This window comes from Apus apus, chromosome W (assembly GCF_020740795.1).
Source record: "Apus apus isolate bApuApu2 chromosome W, bApuApu2.pri.cur, whole genome shotgun sequence".
NCBI lineage: Eukaryota > Metazoa > Chordata > Aves > Apodiformes > Apodidae > Apus > Apus apus.
Window position 1 is genome coordinate 1,941,196 of NC_067311.1, and position 25,375 is coordinate 1,966,570.

The 25,375-nt window shown below is 42.2% G+C and overlaps 2 protein-coding genes across 8 annotated transcripts in view; one reads left to right on the top strand and one right to left on the bottom strand.

Annotated features, from left to right (window-relative positions):
• Positions 1-3,347: 3,347 nt before the first annotated feature.
• Positions 3,348-25,375, top strand: part of LOC127395183 (uncharacterized) — a 432,114-nt gene continuing 410,086 nt past the window's right edge. The window contains exon 1 of the mRNA XM_051641744.1: positions 3,348-5,116. Within this exon, the coding sequence (XP_051497704.1) occupies positions 3,348-4,643 (1,296 nt within the window). The 3' untranslated portion in view covers positions 4,644-5,116. The remainder of the gene's footprint in view (positions 5,117-25,375) is intronic.
• Positions 9,856-25,375, bottom strand: part of LOC127395200 (spindlin-Z) — a 149,678-nt gene continuing 134,158 nt past the window's right edge. For all 7 annotated transcript variants that reach the window (XM_051641780.1, XM_051641775.1, XM_051641781.1 and 4 more), the window contains 3 exons: positions 16,467-16,720; positions 15,248-15,481; positions 9,856-13,446 (listed from right to left, as the gene is read on the bottom strand). In XM_051641780.1, coding sequence (XP_051497740.1) covers positions 13,247-13,446; positions 15,248-15,481; positions 16,467-16,720 — 688 coding nt within the window. In that variant the 3' untranslated portion in view covers positions 9,856-13,246. The remainder of the gene's footprint in view (positions 13,447-15,247; positions 15,482-16,466; positions 16,721-25,375) is intronic.

Genomic DNA, 25,375 nt, shown 5'->3' on the forward strand with positions numbered 1-25,375 from the left:
TTCTGCTCTTTGTAGCTGCTCTTGTGATTCTTTTGTGGTTTATTGACAGAACTGTAGCCATAGTCAACCGTATCATTACCAGCCTAGTGATCCTAGGGATGATGATACTTTTCTCTATGGGGACACTGTATGTGTACAGTTACACTGCTAGTCCTACTGGTACAACTCCTAAAGTCAATAGAACGGTCCATGTTGGTAACAGCAATAGCTGGTTCAATTTTACCTCTCCATATTCTCTCAAGCTGAATCTCCCAGCTCTTGATGTGAATAGCATGGTTGCAGTGGGGATGTTTTTGCTGAATGTTTATAATATATTGTGGATGCGTAGGGCCAGATGCTGTTCTGCTCACTGCCATTCCCCCACAGGCAATGTTGCTGCCACTGCTGCTGCCAACACCACTGCTGCCAATACCACCACTCCTGCTGCTACAAAAACAACTGCTTCTACAAAGGCAAGGCCTGATCCATCGCGAATCAAGCTTGTTGACCCTGTGACTAAGAGCAAGGCAAAGCGCTCCACCCTTTTCACCCGCTCCCATCTGAGATATCCAGAGTTCCTTGAAGCAGCAGAAGGTGAGGGTGAGGAAGAAGAGGATCCTAATACAGTTGATGGAGCAGGTGCCTCTCAAACAGAGGCTGACGGTGAGGAAGGGAAGGATTCTAAATCAGATGATGGAGCAGGTACCTCTCAGACAGATAAAAAACCAGACCACTCTCAGACAGATAAAAAACCAGGCCACTCTCAGACAGATAAAAAACCAAGCCACTCTCAAGCAAATAAAAGAACAGCAGGTCCTCCTCAATCAGATGACGACGATGACCTCGCCCAGCCTTTCTCTATGAAAGAACTGCGCCTCATGAGAAAGGACTTCACCCGCATTGATGGTGAGGGAATCCTTCCTTGGCTGCTCCGATGCTTTGATAGTGGTGCTGAGACCTACAATGTGGATGAGAGAGAAGCCAAGCAGTTGGGATCCCTGGCCAGAGATGCTGGTATTGACAGAGCACTTAGTAGTAAGACAGGAACTACTACCCTGTGGGACCGACTTCTTTCAGCTGTGAGAGAGAGATATCCCCACAAGGGTGACATCGGATGGCGCCAAAGCAGAACACCCACTCTCGAGAAAGCCATCACCTACTTGAGAGCGACTGCTGTGCGAGAAGTGATCTATAATAACGATGGAATCACAGATCCTGACGATGTTGAGTGTGACATGCAAATGTTCCGGAAGTTTGTTCAGGCTGTACCAGCAGCGCATGCCCATATATTCTCCTTCATGGGATGTTTTGAAGGTTACGAAAGACCAACTGTACGTGAGGTAACTTTTAAAGCACGACAGTATGGAGACATCCTCTCTGATTCCCTTTACTTCCACACCTCAGCCATTCAAAAAATGACTGACAGGAAGAATAAGATGCCAAATGGATGGGGAAGTAAACTCCAGACTCTTCCTAGAGACAACTGGTCACGTGTTGCAGCCATTAAGAAGAGACCTCCTGCTACGAGACAGCAGCGAGAGGGACGGGACTCACTGAGACGCCACCTGTGGTCTCTCTTGAAAAATCATTTTAGAGAGGACATGAGAGTCTGGGACAAGAAACCCACTGATATGCTCCAGTTACATGTGCAAGAGCTTCTAAACAGAACAAAGCCAGGAGATGGTTCTTCCAAGAAGAAGGTTGCACCAGTCAACAACCAGGATGGTTCATCGAGCTCTAGTGCTCAACCCTAGGGATGCCCTGCCTCCAGCCAGGAGGAGGAGAGGGACAACCGAGTTTATTGGACTGTGTGGATTCGGTGGCCTGGCACATCAGAACCACAAAGATATAAAGCTTTGGTGGACACTGGTGCACAGTGCACTCTAATGCCATCGAATCATAAAGGGACAGACCCTGTCACTATCTCTGGAGTGACAGGAGGTTCTCAACAACTGACTGTTGTGGAGGCCGGTGTGAGCCTCACTGGTAAGGAGTGGCAAACGCACCCTATAGTGACTGGCCCAGGTGCTCCGTGCATCCTTGGCATAGACTATCTCAGGAAAGGATACTTCCGTGACCCGAAAGGGTACCGGTGGGCCTTTGGTATAGCAGCTGTAGAGACTGAGGACACTGAACAGCTGCGTACTTTGTCTGGCCTTTCAGATGACCCTTCTGTAGTAGGGTTGCTGGAGGTTGAAGACCAACAGGTGCCAATTGCCACTTCAACAGTGCATAGACGACAGTATCGCACCAACAGAGACTCTGTGATCCCCATTCATAAGCTGATTCGGCAATTGGAAAGCCAAGGTGTGATTAGCAGGACTCATTCACCCTTCAATAGTCCTATCTGGCCAGTGCGAAAGCCTGATGGCGAGTGGAGGCTGACAGTGGACTATCGTGGCCTGAATGAGGTGACACCACCACTTAGTGCTGCTGTACCGGACATGCTAGAGCTTCAGTATGAGTTGGAGTCAAAAGCAGCTAGGTGGTATGCCACTATTGACATTGCTCATGCATTCTTCTCTATTCCCATAGCACCAGAGTGCAGGCCACAGTTTGCTTTCACCTGGAGGGGAGTCCAGTACACCTGGAATCGACTGCCCCAGGGGTGGAAACACAGCTCAACCATTTGCCATGGACTGATCCATGCTGCACTGGAGAAGGGTGGAGCTCCAGAACACCTGCAGTACATTGATGACATCATTGTGTGGGGTGACACATCAGAAGAAGTTTTTGAGAAAGGTAAAAAGATCATCCAAATTCTTCTGGATGCTGGTTTTGCTGTAAAAAGAAGCAAGGTCAAGGGACCTTCGCGAGAGATCCAGTTCCTGGGAATCAAGTGGCAAGATGGTCGTCGCCAGATCCCAATGGATGTGATTAACAAAGTAACAGCTATGGCCCCACCATCAACTAAAAAGGACACTCAAACCTTTTTAGGGACTGTTGGTTTCTGGAGAATGCATATTCCATGTTACAGTGAAATTGTGAAACCTCTCAATGAGGTGACCAGAAAGAAGAATGATTTCAAATGGGGTCCTGACCAACAGAAAGCTTTTGAGCAGATCAAGAAGGAGATTGCGCAGGCAATGGCCCTTGGACCGGTTCGAACAGGGCCAGACATCAAGAACGTGCTCTACACTGCAGCCGGACACAATGGTCCCAACTGAAGCCTCTGGCAGAAAGCACCAGGGGAAACTTGGGGTCGACCTCTGGGATTCTGGAGCCGGAGCTACAGAGGTTCCGAGGCCAACTACACAACAACTGAGAAGGAGATACTTGCAGCATATGAAGGAGTTAGAGCCGCTTCAGAAGTGATTGGCACTGAAGCACAGCTCTTTCTGGCGCCCAGGCTACCGGTGCTGAGATTCATGTTCGAGAATAACCTTTCTCCTGTCCATCATGCCACCGATGTGACTTGGAGTAAATGGACTGCTTTGATCACCCAAAGAGCCCGAATAGGGAAACCTAATCGTCCAGGTATTGTGGAAGCAATTACAAACTGGCCAGAAGGCACCCACTTTGGAATGCCACCACAAGAAGTGGTGAGACGAGCTCAAGAAGCTCCACCATATGATCATCTACCAGAGACTGAGAAACAATTTGCTCTTTTCACCGATGGCTCCTGTCGTCTTGTAGGGAACCACCGGAAGTGGAAAGCTGCCGTGTGGAGTCCTACAGGACTGGTTGCACAAGCAGCTGAAGGAGAAGGTGAATCAAGTCAGTTTGCAGAGGTAAAAGCCATCCAGCTGGCTTTGGACATTGCTGAGCGAGAGGGGTGGCCGAGACTCTACCTCTACACTGACTCGTGGATGGCAGCAAATGCCTTGTGGGGTTGGCTAAAACAGTGGCAGCAGAATAACTGGCAGCGAAAGGGTAAACCTATATGGGTTGTTGACCTGTGGAAAGACATTGCAGCTCGGATAGAGAAACTGGAGGTAAAAGTGCGTCATGTGGATGCACACGTGCCTCTGAGTCGAGCCACTGAGGAACATCGACACAACCAACGAGCAGATGAGGCTGCCCAAGTGTTCCAAGTAGACTTAGACTGGGAACACAAGGGTGAGCTTTTTCTGGCTCGGTGGGCCCATGATGCTTCAGGTCATCAGGGCAGAGATGCAACATACAAATGGGCTCGTGACCGAGGGGTGGACTTAACCATGGACACTATTGCACAGGTGATCCACGACTGTGAGACATGTGCTGCAATTAAGCAGGCAAAACGGTTGAAACCTTTGTGGTATGAGGGGAGGTGGTCAAAGTACAGATTTGGAGAGGCCTGGCAAATTGACTACATCACACTTCCTCAGAGCCGCCAGGGTAAGCGCTATGTGCTTACAATGGTGGAAACAAGTACAGGATGGTTGGAGACATATCCTGTGCCTCATGCCACAGCCAGGAATACTATTCTGGGTCTCGAGATGCAAATTTTGTGGAGACATGGTACTCCAGAGAGAATTGAGTCAGACAATGGGACTCATTTCAAAAACAGTCTTGTCACTGACTGGGCTAAAGAGCATGGTATTGAATGGATCTACCATATCCCATACTATGCACAGGCCTCAGGGAAAGTTGAAAGGTACAATGGTCTGTTGAAGGCTACCCTAAAGGCAATGGGTGGTGGAACTTTCAAAAACTGGGATAAAAATTTGGCAAAGGCCACCTAGTTAGTTAATACCAGGGGATTCATCAATCGGGCTGGTCCTGCCCAGTCAGACCTTTTGCATACTACAGATGGGGATAAAGTCCCTGTGGTATGTGAAAGAAACCTGCTGGGTAAAAGTGTTTGGGTCTATCCTGCTTCAGGCAAAGGTAAACCTGTCAGGGGTCTTGCTTTTGCTCAGGGACCTGGACATACCTGGTGTGTGATGATGGAGGATGGTGAAGTACAATATGTACCTCAAGGTAATCTGACTTTGGGAGAAAATCCTTAATTTGACAGCTGGTAAAGTATAGAGCCTGTATGTAATATATGGTATGGAATAAGGGGTGGAATGTCCTGGTTTGAGCCAGGATTAAGCCAATTTTTCTTTTCACTGATTTTTTTTTTCCTTCAGTAAGCTTTCTTTTAACTAGCAACTGTGTGTTCTGCTAGGCTGATAAGACAGTGGAATGTTTTTCTAACTACTGAGGTTTCAAGGTTACACTTTCACTCCGCCGGCTCAGACACTATGGGGAGATCTCTGACCCCCCCCGTGGGAGGCTGAGTTAGACAGACAGCAAAATTGGCCAAAGATATTCCATTCCATATATCTATGTAAGCTCAGAGGAAGGTCAGAGATCTTAGAAGACAGCTTCCTCCTTCTTCTCGCCTTCTCTTCCGTCCATGGCCGGCGTCCGGGGAAGACTCTGCTCATCCATCACCGTCGACCCCTAGGCTCGAGCTCTCCTGACCCTCATAACTCTCTGCTTTCTCCAGCAGCGGCTCCGGGATTTCTCGGGACTCTTTTCAGTTCAGGGGAGTGCTGTGGGAGTTGCTGGGGGTGGGGGGAGGCGAGAGGCTTTTGCCCATATCTGAATATATCTGTATATAATTGTATATATTTTCTTGTGTGATTCATTAGTGTTTTAATTAAAGCTGTGTAGTTTAGTTTTCAATCCAGCCAAGTCTCTCTCTTTTTCTCTCTCTCCTTCCCTAACTGGGTGGGGGGGGGAGGGGATCGAGAGCATTGTTGTCGGACCTGAGTCAAACGGTGACACCGCAGCAGGGGGGTGTCCCAAGCAGAAAGCGTCCGAACGGGCCTCAGGGAGGAGGGAAGGGCCCACCTGCTGCCCTCGCCGCCTTTTATACCCCCTGACCCACCGGTCCAGTCAGTGTCACTGTCCAGAGCCAATGAGCGTCCATGAGCCCCACTTTAAGGCGGTGACTGCCAGGGGCACAGGATGGCTTGTCGTCTATCCTTTCTGTCCCGGACCACAGCTGTTGTTTTGGGTTCAGTTGTCCTTGAGAAGCAAGTCTGTTTTAGTTCGTTAGCTGGGGATAATCAGGAGAGGCCTTCGCTGGCTTAAAAGACATTTTGTTTAGACTTATGTGGGGAAGAACAGTTTCCCACAATCTAAACATTGATGAGGTCACCCCTCAGTCTCCTTTTCTCCAAACTAAAGAGACCCAGCTCTCTCAGCCTTTCCTCATAAGGGAGATGTTCCATTCCCTTAATCATCTTTGTGGCTCTGCGCTGGACTCTTTCCAGCAGTTCCCTGTCCTTCCTGAACTGAGGGGTCCAGAACTGGACACAATACTCCAGATGCGGCCTCACCAATGCAGAATAGAGGGGGAGGAGAACCTCTCTTGACCTACTAACCACACCCTTTCTAATGCACCCCAGGATGTCATCAGTCGTCTTTCACATAAATGTTATTTGACATTGTAACAAAAAAAAAAAAAAAGCCCTCTCCCCTCCTAAAGTAGTTGCTGTCTTTGTAAACTTCCATTGATTTAACTTGAATGTGCATTTAAAATATTATAAAGTATTTTTTAAGTTGTGGTGATTATCTTTATTAACAAAAATATGCCTCTCAAATGTCAGGTCTAGGTGGAACACACTAAAGAAAAAAACACAAAAGAAGGTTGGTCTAAAGTGAAGTGTGTAGATATCAGTATTCATTAGCAGTCAGCTTTGAACAAGTTAGTCTGGTGTAGAGACCTGAGTAAGTGTGGCACCAGAAAGCATGGAGATGTTCAAAAAAGGACTTGTATTCAACAGTCTGACTGTCACAAGTAAATTTAAGGATTAACTGGAGAAAGAAAAAAAAAGCCAAAATATATATGTATTTTAACTGTCAAATTACAAAAAAAATTTACATTTTTTGTACAACTGAAGTTATGTAAATCACAACAATGATTTAAGAAAAGGCCCATGCAGCAGAAGGCAGTAATTAACATCCAAGTAGAATAGTTAAGCGTTACGTGTATACTAGCTTATTGACACTGATGGGACCTTAGGTACATTATGTTGCACATATACTTCTGCTATACTCCAAATTTGGAAGAGGAACTGAGGAATTCTGAGCAGTAAACTAGCAAAATTGGAAGAGCAAAGCCTGAAAATAATGCTTAGAAGCCTGATAACTTTTCCCAGGCTGCCAATCCAAAAAAACAGAATTGTTGAGGTTGTAAGGAATCATTTGGAAGTCATCTAGTCCACACACCCTCTCCTGTCAAGCATGGTCACCTGGAGTCAGTTGCACAGGACCGTATCCAGACAGCTTTTGAATATCTTCAAGGAGGGAGAATCTACGTCTCTGGGCAACCTGTTCCAGTGCTCAGTTGCCCTCACAGTAAAAAATCTTCATGTTGAGATGGAAACTTGCAGGAGGATCCACCATGGACAGACACACAGGAATCAATATGATTAGGTGGCTGACAATTTATTCTGCGCGCCAAGCTTTCTTATATAGCCTCTTGTTCTGTACACGCAACCTAAACCACTCTTGTCATTGGTCAATTCTCATAAAGCCTGCCATGACCTAAACAGTGATTGGGTTCCTAGCACGCACATGCGCAGTCATGACTCTCTGCCTCACTTCCTTCTTTGGCACATCTGGAAGTTGTTTACTTCGCTGCTCGCTTTTTCAGTTAATATCCATGGCAACGGCCTTCGAGGGGCCCCGATGTTTACAGTAAAGGCTGGATTGCTCACATATCCACTGTTCGCTGAAAAAGCCCTCTACAGAAACTCCTGTATTTCACTTTGTGCTCATTGGCTCTTGACCTGTCACTGAACGCTACTGAGAAGAGTCTGGTTCGCTCTTCTTCATTCCCTCCCATTAGGTATTTGTACATGTTGATGAGAATGCCCTTGAGTCTTCTCTTCACCAGGCTAAACAGTCCCAGCTCTCTGAGTGTGATCAGTACCCCCTGCTCCTTACCCCTGATAATATGAATAGCATAGCTAATGCCATTTTATAAGCCAAGCGGTCCTTCTCTGTGACCGAGCTGGTCACATATTAGTCCCCATTTAATTGCCGATCCTGAGTCAAACCGTGACACCCATTCCCCTCCTCATCAGGCCTTGAAGGTCCTGTGCACCAGGCAGACTTCTTCTCCCCTTCCCTATCAGCCTCCAGGTTTCTGGGCATCAGGCAAACTTTTCTCCTTACTGCCCTTGAAGGTCCCAGGCACCTGGCCAACCAGGTGGTGGTGACCCTGACACAGAACAGGGAAATGTAGCAGCACAGAGAGCACTGTCTGTCTATAAAAGCAAGCAGTTACAAGTCCCAAGGACTTGGACCAGAACTGCTGCTGGATGACAAAACCCATGATCCTCCAGTGGTCAGGGATGCCTCCACCATTGTCTGCTTCTTCCGAGGACTGAGTGACTCATTTTCTTTTGCATATTTCAAGTCTATTTATGATTGTTATAATGACATGGCAAGTCAAGTATTAAGATTTGACCCCAACTGCAGAGGGTCCAGGTGATTAGAAACCATAAGCTAAGCTGTGCTATAAAATCTTCTGCTACACTACTTATAAAATTGTGCTACACTTATTCTGCTTATTAAAAATCCTGTGCTACTCTGACCATAAGATTCTATGCTGATGATAAACTTTGCTAAAAAACAAAGCTTTAATTTTAGCTGTAACTTAGTATCGGCATCATTCTGCCAAGGATCCCCAAAAGAACCTGTCTCCATAGAGCCAGGTGACACTCGGCCTTTCCTCATAGAAGACATGCTTTGGTCCTTTAATCATCTTCATGGCCCTTTGCTGGACTCTCTCCAGTATGTCCATGTCTCTCTTGTACTAGGGAGCCTAAAACTGGACATGGTACCTCAGATGCTGCCTCACCCGTGCTGAATAAAGGGCAAAGATCACCTCTCTCGAGTTTCTGGCAACAATAGCCTAATGTCACAAGGGCACATTGCCAGGTCATGTCCAGCTTGGTGTCCACCAGGACACCCTCCCCCTTTTCTGCAAAGCTGCTTTCCAGACAGTCATCCCCCATCATGTACTGGTGCATGGGGTTGTTCCTCCCCATGTGTGGGACTTTCCCCTAGTTGAACTTCATGAAGTTCCTGTCAATCCATTTCTCCAGCCTGTCCCTTTAGATGGCAGCACAACCTTCTGGTGGATCAACCATTTCTCCCAGTTTTGCATAATCTGTGAATTGCTGAGTGTGCAGTCCTTCCCACTGTCCAGGGATGTTGGCAGCTTGGTGCCAAAAATATATTTTGGGGTATCCATCTAAGATTTTCCCCCCTATAATCAGGGAACAGGGAGGAATAAGGAAAATCTCATAATTTCAATATTCAAAGTCAGGTTTGGTAATTTACCTTTAATTACATAAAATAATTAGGTGTTCATGCATTAGTATGAAGAACTCCTGTGTCTTAAGGAAATTTACAGCATTGTGGTATTATTCTCTTCATTACTCATCACCTCTAGGTTTGTATGAATTCTACTTTCTTTTTTTAATTTATTTAGTGAGCAAAATAAAACTCAAAATTTAGGTAAGTACAGTAATTCAAAGCAGACAAATGTATCAGGTAAACACTGCTCCTATTTCCCACTGCTGAACTACTGTTAACAGTATGAGCTATATTGCGTGCTGGAAATAAGAGGTTCCCTCACAGACTTGCATAAACCCCTGAAGAGAAATCTTTCTGCTTTTGGTGAAATGCAGTTTAAGCATCATGCTTTGCCTCAGTCAAATTCCATCTTATCAGCATTTATACTTACTTGGCAAAAAACAAACAAAAAACCCCCCCAAAACCCTAACTTAACAAGCAAACATTTCATGGGGAAAATATACTAGCATACATGGCTAAACTTTAAAATATTATGTCTTTTTAAATTAAAATACTGAACAAACTGCTTCTTCAGAGTCTGAAGTCACATAACTACATTTTGCTCATGAGAATAAAATTTACAGTCATGAGTTGCACATAAAGGATTTATTTTAAATGTTTTAAAGATAGAGTTACATCATAATTATAAAAATTACTTACAGAATTAAGTAACATATTTAGTGTTCATACTTCTAAATGCAGAGAAATAAAATAAAAATAATGAAACTGAACTCTAAAGATGAACTCATTACCTAATTTTAAAATGTGAACACAAAGACCTTTGAACTATACACATACCAAGAACCATCCAAATTGTACTAATGATGTAAAATACAAAAAAGCACAACATTTTCAAGGAACCAGAAACTGCGTTTACCGTAATTCTTCTTCCCTGAAGCAACTGTAATCTATTCTATCTGAATATAAAGCCTCCATTTTGAAATAATTCATTTAAAGAAGGCTTATACGAATTGTAATAAATAGGATTTTCCCCAAAGTATTTCAGTCTTTATGTAGTCCAACTTAGTTTAAGGTTTGGCACTCAAAAGAAAAAAAATGTAGTGTTTTATTTATTAATGGTGATTTTATTTATTCTTGAACAGAATACATGGTCCCTTCAAATGCTGTATGACACATACAACTGGAAAATTACCTTCCATTGGCACTATGTTCACCTCACTAGTGCATTTAATCCTACTAACAACCATTCAAACAGCACAATAAGCAAATTCACAAAAAACTGAACACAAAATAAAAGAACAAAACCCAAACCTAAACATTATAACATGCAACTTTAGTCTGTTATATTGAACATTCTAACCTTCTAAGCATGCAAAAAAGGATGGTCTGCATTTAAGTTTTTTTTTTTCCTTTTGAAAAGTTTTACATGGCAGCCTGACATCATGCACACACACAATATACAACAATACTACAGCAGGTAAATGAGAAAGGTCAATAACTTTTATACAAAGATTTATGGCTTGTGCTATCACAAGCCCTATGATAAATTTGGAAAGTAATGTTAAACCCCTCGAACAAGGGATCAACATGTAGTTACTAGGGTAATGCAAGCACTGTATGCAGATATGAAACATGAGCCTAAAACAAAGCAGATCGCAGGGAGTGGAATTAGTCTCAAAAAGATGGATTAAGCTATTAATAGAAACAACCACAAAACCCAAAACACACTCCCCAACCTTAAGAGAAAAGATGAACAGAAGAAAAACATGCAACGGATATCGGGAACACCTAAAAACAATAATAAAATTTGACAATATATAGATTATATTCTAATTAGCAAAATATGTGGTGTATTAGAGTGGCTTGCATAAAACTCACAAATGAAAGTCTAATGCTAAAAATGTTCCAGTCAACCTAAACAAACCTCAATCATTTAAAAACAGACCTTGTATTCTTTAGATGTAAAGCCCAAAATTCATTGTACTAAGTTATGAATGTATTTTGTGTGTAATCAATATACTAATTCTTGTGCCACAAATATCAACTTGGGCTCATGGAGCCAGGCTCAGCTTTGAGATTTACTTGCAGGACTCTTAAGAGTCAATAGAAAGCACATAACAGATCTGCAGGATGAAAGCACTGAGTTGCAAATCTGCTCACTTTGTTCAAAACACAATGAAAAATTTACTGACTCAGGTACTTAGTGCTTAAAGACTGGATTGAGAAGCTGTGAACTGAAGACTTTGGTTGCCCATGATGAAATACAGGACATAATGCAATATAGTAGCAAGGGACAAAGAATTAAGATATATTTATACATTATTACCATTTAATAACATAATGAGGCACAAGCCTTAAGGCTAAAATATGAAATCAGGACAAGAAAAATGGACAGAAAGGGTCTTAAACCACTGAGTCTTTGATATCAAGAATACCCACAATAGAGGTCAGATCTTTGATCTCTGACTAACAGTATCTCTCCTGCATCCTTCCACTAACAGCATAAGGTTGGAAATCTGTGTATTACTTATTCCCATCAAATGTTGACTGTATTCACATTCTTCACATACTGTATTTCTGTGAAGCAATGCTTTGAAGCTTGCAGAGCTCTGCTTTAACATGACAATTTTGCTGCTGTGCTGATCCTTGTTACAATTCTGATGCTTTTAAAAGTTGCTACACTTAAAAAACAACAAATACTCTAACACTGATTTACAGCTATCTTGCAAGATTAAAACGGTGAAAGGATTCTGCTGTTGTGGGCTGCTATTTATATCCACAATCTAATTCAGATGACTGAACCACTGAGACTGTCTATAGCTCCCATTAGATAGTACACCACTGGCATGCAGAACTCTAGTGTTCATAGAATGAAATTAATGTTGACAGCATACCTCAAAGCAAGGATACCACAAAAGGCAACAACAGGTTTAAACTGTAGATTTGTCTGGACACTCCTTACACGGAAAAGCCAGAAAAAGAATACATTGAGAAGATGCCTTCTTGAACCAAAATGGTTAAAAACAATAGCATAAAACCCAACCCAAAGGAATACAGCGGACTGAGAAGAAGGCAACAAATGCTTCTCCTTCTCTAAAGGAGGTTTTTGGTGTAAAAGGACCCCCCAACCCGATAAGATTGTATTTACTGCGTAAGAGATTTAACTACTAGTAGGTTCCTAAGTCCACACACAAACATCTGGGTTGCTAGGTTCTGATATTAAATGAGAGACTACTGATTGCCAATGCATAGTCTAAAGTCTTAAGTTAAATATGTGGCACGAAGCACTTAGGTTCTGCTAAGAAATGTGTATAACAAAAGAGTACAACATTTAGGATTAAAGGCAGCTTTGTTGTGTGTATTTTACTGATTCCTACAACTTAACAGGCCCTTAACCTGCATTTTCTAATTAACTGGTTATACCAATTAAATATATTTTTATAGTATTTCCATGTACTGCAAGTTCTTAAAAAGCTTAATTTGAAATAAAGTGTAGAAACATAGTAGACTGATGTTGCTTGGGTTAGGCACTCCTTATTGCTGCACAAACTGTTTAAACCTTTCAGAAGTCACCTCTGTCCCAACCCAGAAAACAAGGGCTGCCAGTAGCCAAGAAATTAATGTTACAAAAGAAGGCATATAAAAAATAGCAAACTACACTTGCATGTGGCAGTTGAACAGGTGAGTGCAAGGCTGAAATAAAAGTTAAATTCTATGAAAAAAAATCTAGATTACAATACTAGATTCACTTCACACAGCTTGAATTTGCAGCTGTTCTTTGCTTTTAACTCCCTCCCACCCAAATATACCAACTTCTTTCAAGAAAAAGGAGTTCTCTTATGCAAAATGTGTCACATTCACATAAATTTGTATTTTTCAGAACAAAACAGTTTTTCTGGCAGAGATTGTGGGTTCGCAGGGACATTTAAGCTTTCATTTACCTGAAAAACAGTCAAGTCTTTGTGTCTACAAATTTTACATTTAATAGTTCCACAAATTTGGCAGAAGTTCATGATGATGTCTAGGATGTCTTCACCAAATCGTAGACATAAATATGGAAATCATCATCAAACTTGATGAAATAGACAGATGGTTTGGCTTCAACTTGATGAATGACCATGCCAGTCCGTTTTGAGCCATCTTCTTTGGCATATTCCACTTGTTTGCCTACCAGGCTGTCCACAACTTCACCTGGCTCCCGTTCTGCAGGAGGCGAATCATCTGTAATGTGAAAATACAATGTACTTTGGTAGATATTTATGGATTTTTTCCCAATATACAAAACTGCAGAGCCTTCTTTAAAAGTTAAGAAACAATCACAAGTTTAAAACGCAGAGTATATCTAAAACAAGTTGAGTTGTTCAGACAAGCACCTAACTATTGCCATGCTTCTAGAAAGTACAATCACAGAATTTTATTTTTTTAAGTAATGCCATCTTCAATTTTATGAAGTAAAAAATAGCACTTCAATCGGTTAGAAAAGTAAATTTTTTACATGAAGGTTTACACACCAATTACAGAACATGTTTGTAGATAATTTAATTTAAACCCCCATCAGAACAAGGCACTGAGTCTCTAACAGAAAGGCAGGTGTGCTAGAACTCCCTCTCCCCACACTCTTTATCCAAAATGTCAATGCAAACATGCCATTGCAACAAAACCACATCTTCCAAACTAAGTGTAACCTCCTTAATCAATAATTCTGTTAAAAAGGGCTTTTGATTTCACACTAGGACAGATACTGTTGAGAAGTCTAACTATATTATTTGCTTTTCTAGCAAAATCTATCCAGAAGTATCCTTAAGGATACAATTCTCATTGTAAAAGATTCAGGGAAGGTAGCTCATAGTTCAGAGTGTCTTAGAAACAGACGTAAATAGTAGATAGCACCAGGAAAAAAAGAGCACATTTAAAACTTAATTCATAAGCCTTTTAGCTTATTTTTCTAAGATGGAACAAAGCAAAGAAGGTCACTTTTCCCATTAACATTTGTGGCTCACTCTCTTCAAGCCACAGATACATTGTTTTTTGTTAGGCTGGAAAAAAAATCTAAAAGCATAGGATTATTACAGAGGTTATGCAAATGAATGCTACTTGTTTACTCAGCCATCAGACTATTTATTATCAGTGCTAGATCTGAAGGAAGACAGTCTCAGAAATTCAATGAAGGAATTTTAAACAATATTTATGTAGTGCATTGCATAGTCAAAACACTAGTTATCTAATTAATCATTTGCTTTAATGTCAAAATTGCCTCTCTGTCAGAGAAGTGCTTTTGAGGTACAGGAGAGAAATGAGAGTACAATATTCTTGACAAACTTTTTTCTTCTTTTTTGTACTAGCTATCCAAATCTTGAACAATAATGATTCTGTGAAAATCCTTCTATATTTATAGAAAAAAACCCATAACTTTCACTTCAAGAAAGGAAGAAAAATATCCCTCCTAACCTATTGAAAAAAAATTCCTGTTTATGTGTCTAAACAGGTGAGAGAAAATGAGCTTTCAAAAGATTAGTGCTTCTTTCCTCCAATAAACTACTCAAAAGCTTTCCAAACTGAAGATGCTTACCCAAACTAAATTAATCTGATTATTTTAGTTAGCCTCAAAACATTATTCTTATAAGAACTGCTTCAGAAATACAGATCCTTGAGATGGCTCTTGATTTGTGACACTTCTAAAAGAAAATAGCATTGGAAGGCTTAGTGTCTGTCAATTCCTGTTAAAAAAAATCTAACTGTAATCTCTTCCACAATAGTATGTCTATTTTTATCAGAATTAGGAATTATTATGGTAAATGATTTTCCAGTATTTATTGTATATTTCACCACCAAATTGAAGTAAAATATTTCAGAAGTTGTGTAATACAGATGTATTTTCTGTTGTATTGTAACCTTTGTTAGTTTTCATACTTAAAAAGATCCTCGTTTGTCAACTCTCTTTTCCATATATAAAGCATAAGCCAAACAATAATACAAAGACAGATGCCACTTTCCAGAGGAAAAAAATAACTGGCCTACTTACTGGAATCAGGCATAATGCGAAGGTCACCTTCTTTATAGTCATCTAAGAGTTGGTACATGTACAAGACAGGATCTTTCTCATAGGTAATATAAAACCATGTGTTCATAATAGGAGCTCGAGCCAAAACCATCCCCCTCCATTCATCTTTTGAGCCATCCTCTGTCTCAAACATATGTTCCACGGCTTTGCCAATCATCGTGTCTGCCAGATGGGCATCGCTAATTCGAGATGAAGCTGAAATGGTACCAGTTCATAAGTATGTCCATTCAAAAGTACAGAAATAAGTCTTTGTAAAAAGTAATCTTTATCCAGAATAATTCATAAGTTTGTTTGAAAGTTAGTCAATTCACATACAAAACAAATACTGTCCATTCCAGACAGTTGAAGACCAAAGAACTGCAGAACCTGAAGAATTATTTTAACATTATTATTTTTTTAACATTATTTTAACACTCATCAACATTTTCCAATATTGTATACCCCTTCCCATTAATCAAACTATCATAATGCAAGGTAAAGGGAAACCAGTATAGGCCACAGCAAAGAATAGTGTCTGTATTTTAAATATTTGTATTTTGGGAGGAGGGGAGGAAGAGAGGTTTAATCACAGAGTAGCTGTATGAAGTTATTAATGAAAGTGTTTGGTTTGGTTCCCCCTAACCCCATTCCAGAGACTGCTACTGATCTCTGCAGTCAGAAAAACTAAGAATTTATTCCATTCAGAAATAAGTAATTACTAGGGTAAACTTTGTACTTTACAGTTTGGAAAAACCTGCAGTTTAACAATTCAGTGCTAATTATGTAAACCAATAAAGCCTTGTTACTAGTCAAGTTATTTAACTTAGAAAATACTTTTTTCCCCCTATTTGGATTAAAACCTGGAGAAAGCACATGAAAAAAAACAACCCAATCAAACATATAATTACTATCAAACACACAAGATAACATAGCGAGGATATTTTTCAGCTGGCTCAGTTTAAATGTTAATGGAAATATCAGTGTTACATGCATATAAGCTTGTTAGGGATAGGAATTTAAACAATAAAAAAAACATAATTTAGTGCATACCATTTAAAGACAAAAGACAGCACTATGCTTTCTGGTATCAAGGAAAAATTAAGCAGAGCATTTACGTTATCTGCCATGTTATGAAAAATATTTTAATAAATGTAAATGTTCTGACAACACATGCACACATAGGAAAAAAAAACCCTCTTACCAACTCTGTCTGGAAGGACTTCAAGTGCTGAAACTCTTTCATCTTTGTGCAGTTCCAGTCCATACACACAATCAAATCCATCATACTTTATAAGATACAGAGAAGGATTTACAGGAACTTGATCAAGAACTGTGCCCTTCCATTGTGTTACAGGTCCACTCCCTTCTTTCCAGCCATGCTGTATTCTGCAGCCAACAATGTTTCTTCGTGGCTGAGAAATAGGTTTGCTTGGTCCAACATTGTTTCTATGCTTTCTGTACATAGATACAAACATAACATTAAACAAGTACATACTCAAAATTCTACTCTGGTCAAAAGCTGTATGTTTTAAGAAGGCAATATATTATTGTATATTAATAAAGATACATTAAATTCTAGCATGTACAGGTTAGTGCACCTTATTCAAATTAGGGTATAAAACACATTGCATTGTACTGGAAAAAGAAAAATATCCAACACTCAAAAGTAGTGGAACACATTCAACATTTTTATAAGGTTGCTTTCATAATAGTAGTTTCCAAAACTAGTTTGCTTAAGTCAAAAGAGCTTTTAGCCATTACTACACTGAACATTAAAAGTAAAACTTGCTTGTTAAAACCCTAAATCAGATCTCAAAGAGCAATGTTACCCCAGGAGGAAGAAGTCAGTGGAAATGTTAGTGGCGATCAACTGAAATTTTCCAAAGCATTTGTTTTCCCTAACCTGTGTTGTCACCTGAAGGAAATTATGGAGCAGATCATCTTGAGTGCTATTATGCAGCACGTGCAGGACAACCAGGTGATCAGGCCCAGTCAACATGGGTTCATGAAAGGTAGGTCCTGCTTGAACTAACCTGATCTCCTTCTATGACAAGATGACCCACTTGTTGGATGAGAGAAAGGCTGTGGATGTCGTCTACCTTGACTTTAGTAAAGCCTTCAACAGTGTTTTCCACAGTATTCTCCTGGAGAAACTGGCTACATATGGCATAGACAGTTGTACTCTTTGCTGTGTAAATAACTGGCTGGATGGCCAGGCCTAAAGAGTTGTGGTGAACGGAGTTAAATCCAGTTGGAGGCCGATCACAAGTTGTGTTCCCCAGGGCTTGGTATTGGGGCCAGTTCCCTTTAATATCTTTATCAATAATCTGGATGAGGGGATTGAGTGCACCCTCAGGAAGTTTGCAGATGACACCGAGTTAGGCAGGAGTGTTGATCTGCTTCAAGGTAGGAAGGCTCTACAGAGGGATTTTGACAGGCTGGATCAATGGGCCAAGGCCAACTGTATGAGATTCAACAAGGCCAAGTGCCAGGTCCTGCACCTGGGCCACAACAACCCCATGCAGTGCTACAGGCTTGGGGAAGAGTGGCTGGGAAGCTGCCCAGCAGAAAAGGACATGGGGGTGTTGGTCAATATCCTGCTGAATATGAGTCAGCAGTGTGCCCAGGTAGACAAGAACGCCAACAGTGTCCTGGCTTGTATCAGGAATAGTGTGGCCAGCAGATGTAGAGAGGTGATTGTCCCCCTGTACTCAGCACTGGTGAGGCCACACCTCGAGTACTGTGTTCATTTTTGGGTATCCCACTACAAGAAGGACATTGAGGTGCTGGAGAGAGTCCAGAGGAGGGCAACAAAACTTGTGAAGGGTCTGGAGAACAAGTCTTATGAGGAGCATCTGAGAGAACTGGAGTTGTTTAGCCTGGAGGAAATAAGGCTGAGGGGAGACCTCTACAACTATCTGAAAGGAGGTTGTAGTGAAGTGGGGGTTGGTCTCTTCTCCCTAGTAACAAGCATCAGAGCAAGAGGAAATGGCCTCAAGTTATGCCAGGGGAGGTTTAGATTGGATATTAGAAGGAACTTCACTGAAAGGGTTATCAGGCATTGGAACAGGCTGCTCAGGGAGGTGGTTGAATCAACATCCCTGGAGGTGTTTAAAAGACATGTAGATGTGGTGCTTAGGGACATGGTTTAGCACTGGACTTGGTAGAATTAGGATAATGGTTCGACTTGATGATCTTAAAGGTCTTTTCCAACCAGAACAATTCTGTGATTCTGTAAAGCAGATACTAGATTAAATATTCTTTTCACCCTCATTTTTTTAATCCAACTTGTACGGAAAGATCCCTTCTGGTGAATATCAATTGCTCTGATAAACAGTTATGTAAGCTACTTGACAGTTTCAGCCCACTAAAACAGTGTTACACAAGTTTTGTTCTACTCAATTAAAAAAACCCCAGTAACTGACAGTTGTGAATACAAGTGAAGAAACATATGAACATTACTACAGTACATTGGTGATAAATGTATATTATATTTATTTTAGTGTGTTACCATATGCATATTCATTCCTAAAATGATATATTAGAGGGTTGCCTGTTTAAAATTCTCATGAATGTTAGTTAATTCTAAAATAAATTTCTGAATTAGTTACCAGTTATAGTACACTTCATTTAAATGGCAATAAAATATACATAGCAGTAGCACGCTTAAAAACAACATCTAAGAAAAGAAAAATCAGTCGCAGAAAACAACATCCATCCTTATATTAGTGACAGTGACCAAAGATAAATATTTCTGGGAACAATGAAAGCAGCTGACGTATGACAGAGATTTAAAAGACACAAATAGCAATCATATCAGTAAAGTCCCATAATTAGTCCTAAAGAATAAAAAATCCCAGTATATAAAATTAGTAATGCTGAATATGTAAACATAACTCTATTAAAAACAAGATGTACAATTCCTTCAGCAGCTTGTCCCACCTGCAGACTTTCATTCTCCATGAAAATCTTAGCAGAGTTCCATAGTATCTTTTGTCAAATGTAACTTATGTGATGATTTAACCTTATCAAGGAGGTCAGTCAGCATTCATAATCTGTGTTATCGGTGTTAGTATTATAGAAATGCTAACCTCTTCCATTTAAAAGGCATGCCCCTGCAAAGTTGGTTCTAATTTTCCATAGAAACTTGAACGCATGTTCAAATACTTGATCTTTATTATCTCATTCTTGATTGTTAACTAATTTTTAATTAATCGATAATTAACAATGAAATAAAAGCAACTACATAAAACATGAAATAAAAAAAAAAATAAACATTTGGCTAAGTGTTCTCCAGCAAATGCACTGGTGGGATGCAAGGTGTATGGGAAGAACTACAGGAGGGTTTTGCTCAGGGAACCGAGGAGCAGGCAACTGCACAACTGCCTCCTGCTGAGCCCCCACACCTGCTCTGGTGCTGGTACTGCCATGCACATTGAGCAGACGGGGAAGGAGCACCATAGTGGTGGGAACTGCTGGCTCCCAATGTTCCCGGTTGCCCAGGGCTGGGGAGGATGCTGGGGTGGTGGGATGCCATGCCCGTAGGCCCCTCAATTTAAAAAACAACACCTCTCAAAAAAAGAGGGGAAAAAAAGAAAAAAGCTGAGGCAGACAAAAAGGTGGACTCTCCCACCAGGCAGTGCTCAGGTGGTCACCTTTCCCCCACATCCAGAGCTGCACCCAGAGCTGCTCCCCCAGCTGTTTCTCACACTCCTCCCATGCTGCTCACCCCTCTACCTGCATGCTGCCTCCTCCTAATGTAATGTATACTGCAGACACAGCAGGAACAAGATCGCTGGTGGTCTCCCCTCCACAGCCCATAACAGACTGCTTCCTGCCAGGTACCTGAGGCTCCCTACAGCATCATGCAGAGCCTGTGCCAATGTTTAAAGGCTTTGTGGAGCTTGCCATGTGTTGGGGAGGACCAGCGGTGCAGCAATGTGCATCAGGGAGGACCAGCGGCATGTTGAGTTGTCCTATGTAGAGACAGCCACATAGAATTAGCCACAGAGAGTTGACCAATTCCTTTACAGCCACTCCACAAGCCTACAGTGCTGCATGACCAAAGTGCAGGACCCAGCATTTAGCTTTGTTGAAACCCATACAATTGGCCTTCACCCATCAATCCAGCCTGTCCAGATCGTTCTGTAGAGTCTTCCTACCCTCAAGCAGATCAACACTCCTGCCCAACTTGGTGTTGTCTGCAAACTTCCTGAGGGTGCACTCAATCCCCTCATCCAGATTATTGATAAAGATATTAAAGGGAACTGGCCCCAATACTGAGCCCTGGGGAACATCACTTGTGACTGGCCACCAACTGGATTTAACTCCATTCACCACAACTCTTTGGGCCCAGCCATCCAGCCAGTTTTTTACCCAGGCTAAAGCCTGCCCTCTGGAAGTCCAAGGTGGCAGCTCTACTGCCCACCCTCCTTAATGCTCTGAGAATTGAAAACTCTATCATTTCATGATTACTAGGTCCAAGACAGCCTTCAAACGTCACATCACCCACAAGTCCTTCTCTGTTCACAAACAACAGGTCCAGTGGGGTGCCTCCCCTAGTTGGCTCACTCAGGAAGTTATCTTCCACATACTCCAGGAACCTCCTAGACTGTTTCCTCTCTGCTGTATTGTATTTCCAGCACCCATCTGGGAAGTTGAAGTCCACCACTAGAACAAAAGCTAGCAATCTTGAGACTTCTCCCACCTGCTTATAGAATATTTCATCTTCGTTCTGGTTGGGTGGTCTATAACAGACTCCCACCATGATATCTGCCTTGTTGGCCTTTCCCCTGACTCTTACCCAAAACCACTTGATACTTTCATCAACATTCTAAAGCTCTAGAAAGTCAAAATACTCCCTAACATACAGGACTATGTCACTGGTTCTTGGATGTCACCATCTTGCCGCCAGACACTTCTACACTACCAAATCACCGCAGGGACAACTGGCCCCCGACCAGCAGGTGACGCACTGTGTAAGCACTGTTAATAGAACCACCTTCAGCACTGTGAACAGAACCTCAGGGAGCAGGTGTCTCTGCTTATGGTGCTGTGATTTTTGCAAGGAAACTGTGCATATATAGGGGAGCTCAAGTGTATGAGTCACAATTTGTAACATGAAAAATTAATGACGAGATAAATGCAACTCAGTCAAGTGTATTATGAACAGCTTGTTTGAGGTTGCAGTCTTGAACATCACTTTCAAAAACTGTGTTTTGATGTTTTTTGATGGTATTTGTTTAATATTACTTTTAGAAAATATTTCACATTTGATTAAGTTGCCTTTATCTAATTGTGAGATAATCGAAAACAGTTGCAGAGCAAGGTAGATACATCTGATGGCGTGACACATGGAAAGTGTGAGATTAATCGGCTAGCACATGTTACAACTGTTATAAAATTTTTTCCCTCAGTATTCAGACTATGAGACCCATTACTAGAGACAGAAGTTTTGAAGTACTTTCTGTACAAGTGCAAGTGGAAGAAAAAAGTTTATAGAACATGGAAGAAAGGGCAGACCACTTGGGAAGAATACAAGAATGTCATCAGAGTATGTAGGGATGCAAGCAAAAAAGCTAAGGCCTCCTTAGAATTAAACCTGGCGAGGGAGGTCAAGGACATCAAGAAAGGTTTTTTCAAGTACATTGGAGGAAAAAGGAAGTCCAAAGGGGATGTGGGCTTACTGCTGAATGAAGTTAGTGCCCTTGTGATGGAGGATACAGAGAAGGCAGAGTTACTGAATGCCTTCTTTGCCTCTGTCTTCACTGCTAAGGCTGACTCTCAGGAGTCCCACACTACCAAGATCACAGAGGGAATCAGGCAAAAGGAAGACTTGGGCTCAGTTGAAGAGGATAGGGTTAGGGATCAATTAAGTAAACTGAACACCCACAAATCCATGGGCCCTGTTGGGATGCACCAGTGGGTGCTGAGGGAGCTGGCAGAAGTCATTGCTAGGCTGCTCTCCATTATCTGGAGAACCATCAGTACTGGAGAACAGGAGAGGTGCCTGAGGACTGGAGGAAAGCCAACGTCACCCCAATCTTCAAAAAATACAAGAAACAGGACCCGGGTAACTATAGGCCAGTCAGCCTTACCTCCATCCCTGGAAAGGAGATGGAACAGCTTATTCTTGGCGCCATCTCAAAGCATGTTGAGGAGAGGAGGGTTACCAAGAGTAGTCAGCATGGATTCACCAAGGGGAAGTCATGCTTGACCAATCTGATAGCCTTTTATGATGGCATAACTAGGTGGTTAGATGAGGGGAGGTCAGTTGACGTGGTCTACCTCAACCTCAGCAAGGCTTTCAACACCATCTCCCATGGCATCCTTACAGCAAACTTAAGAAGTGTGGACTGGACGATTGGGTAGTGAGATGGATTGGGAACTGGCTGAAGGACAGAGCGCAGGGAGTTGTGTTTAGTGAGTCTGAGTCCAGTTGGAGGCCTGTGACTAGTGGTGTCCCCCAGGGGTCAGTAATGGGTCCAGTCCTGTTCAATATATTCATCAATGACCTGGACAAAGGGATAGAGTGTACTCTCAGCAAGTTCGCTGATGATACAAAACTGGGAGGGGTGGCTGACACACCAGAAGGCTGTGCTGCTATCCAGCATGACCTGGACAGGTTGCAGAGCTGGGCAGGAAGAAACTTAATGAAGTTCAATAAAGGCAAGTATAGAGAACTCCATCTGGGGAAGAACAACCCCATGCACCAGTACAGGTTAGGGGTTGACCTGCTGGAAAGCAGCTCTGGGGAAAAAGACCTGGGAGTCATGGTGGACAACAGGCTGACCATGAGCCAACAATGTGCCCTCGCAGCCAAGAGGGCCAATGCCATCCTGGGGTTAGAGCAGATATCCACACTGAAGGCTGTGTAGGACCCATGCTGAAGGAATTGTGGCCCATGGAGAACTCATGCCAGAGCAGAGTTTTTGTGACAGGACTGTCTCCCCTGGAAAAGCCCATGCTGGAGTAGATTTTCTTGACAGGAAGTGTGGCCTGTAGAGGACCCATGCCAGAGCAAGGGGGAAGTAAGTAGAAGAGGGAAGGAGCAGCAGAGAGCAACCATTGTGGACTGTCAACTCCCTTCCCCAATTTCCCTTGTACCACCCTAGGGATGGTGAGTGGTAGAGGAATATGGAGTGAAGGAGTAAAGTTGAACACAGCAAAGGGGGGAGGAAAGGTGTTGTTTTAATGTTTTTCTTCCTGTTTCTTACCACCTGAATCTATTTTGATTGGCAATTGTCTTAGTTTGAGCCAGGATGAAGCCAATTTTCCTTTCACTGATTTTTTTTTTTTTCCTTCAGTAAGCTCTCTTTTAACTAGCAGCAAGTTTTCCACCTAGTGGACTGATAATGCTGGAATGTTTATGTTACTGTTGAGATGCCAAGGTCACTTCACAGAAGACAACTTCCTTCCTGCTTCTTCTTCCTTTTTCTTCCATCCATGGCTGGCGTCCAGGGAGGACTTAATCTATCCATCACCATTGATTCCTAGGCTCATGTGTTCCTGACCCTCATAACTCTCCCCTCAGCTCCTGTCAGCTCTGCTGCTATCTCCAGCAGCGCTCCGGGTCATTTTGGGACTGCTCACAGCTAAGGAGAGTGCTGTGGGAGTTGCTGGGGGTGTGAGGAGGCAATAGGGGTTTGCACATTCCTGAACATACTTATATACAATTGCGCATATTTTCTTTTGTCATTAGTGTTTAATTAAAGTTGTCTAGTTTAGTTTTCAGTCCAGAAAGTCTCTCTCCCTCATTCTCTCTCTCCTTCCCTACCTGGGTGGGAGGGGGAGGGGATCAAGAGCATTGTCGCTGGTTCAATTGCTGATCCTGAGTCAAACCATGACAGCAATAAATTTATTTTCCCCAAGTCAAGCCTGTTTTGCCTGACAGTAACTAGTAAGCTATCTCCCTGTCTTTATCTTGACCCATGAGCTTTTTCATCCTATTTTCTCCCCCTATCCCACTGAGGAGGGGAAGTGAGCAGGTGGGTGAGAGTTTGGCACATAGTCAAGTATAGCCCACCAAAAGTTAGTTTAAAGTGTGATCAGAAATTCACAAGAGATAACTGCAGTGGTAGTTAAACTGCAGATACAACCTCCAGCTCAAAGTCCTTGAAATGCCAACTATGAGAAACTTAGAGAGCATAAGGAAGAGTTTATATTTACACTGTTTTGTGCACTTTTTTCTTATGCACCAAGGGTGGAAAGGATGAGAGCCAAGCGACTACTGACTGATGTGACACAAATAGGGTCAGCTTCTGTCACAGTTTGGCTCCAAGTTGGCAGTCAAACCAATAACAATATTGCTCTTCATCCCCCCCTCTCCCCCAAGGTAAGGAAAGAGGGAGGAAAAAAAAAAGAGAGAGAGGCTTTCTGGGTTGAAAAATGAAACAAATTGGTTTTAATTATTAGTGATAGGATAATATATATATTTATAAAGGGATGTATAACACCTGATCCCCTCCCTCCTCCTCCAACGGCTCTCACAGACCCCCAGCTGAAGGGGGGAGTGTCCAGGTGCACAGATAGGGTCCTTGGATGTCAGTTGTGAAGAAAAATGGAAAAAAAAAAATAGAGAGAGCCAAAGAGAGGGCGATAGAAGCAACAGTAAGCAGAAAAGGAGAGAGAAAATGGAAACCAAAGGCTTGACTTCCGTGATGTCTTAACCTATACTGAAAGCCAAACAACAAAAATATTATGAGAAGGGAATATTCTGATTTGCTGATCCTGCCTTCAGTCTAGTCTGCTCCCCCATGTGGGAGGAAACTGCAGACATTAGCTTCAGAAGTGTCCTTGGTTGTTATCAGTCCACTGGCGCTGCTAAAAAAAGTTCACTGAAAGGAAAAAAAATCAGCAAAGAGAAAATTCGCTCCACCCTGGCTCAAACCAGGGCAGTTTGATAGTCACAGAGATCATCACTACCCATTGACACTAACAGAGCACCCAGAAGTACTGCCCTTTTGCATCTGACCAATAACCATGGGACCCTCTTCCAGAAGGGTCAGTGGTTAGCTACCATTTTAGTTAAGAAGAGTTGAGAAGACTAATCCACACAGTTCATTTTGTCACTTCCTCAGTTACTGGACCATGCCTTGTTCCATCCTGTTG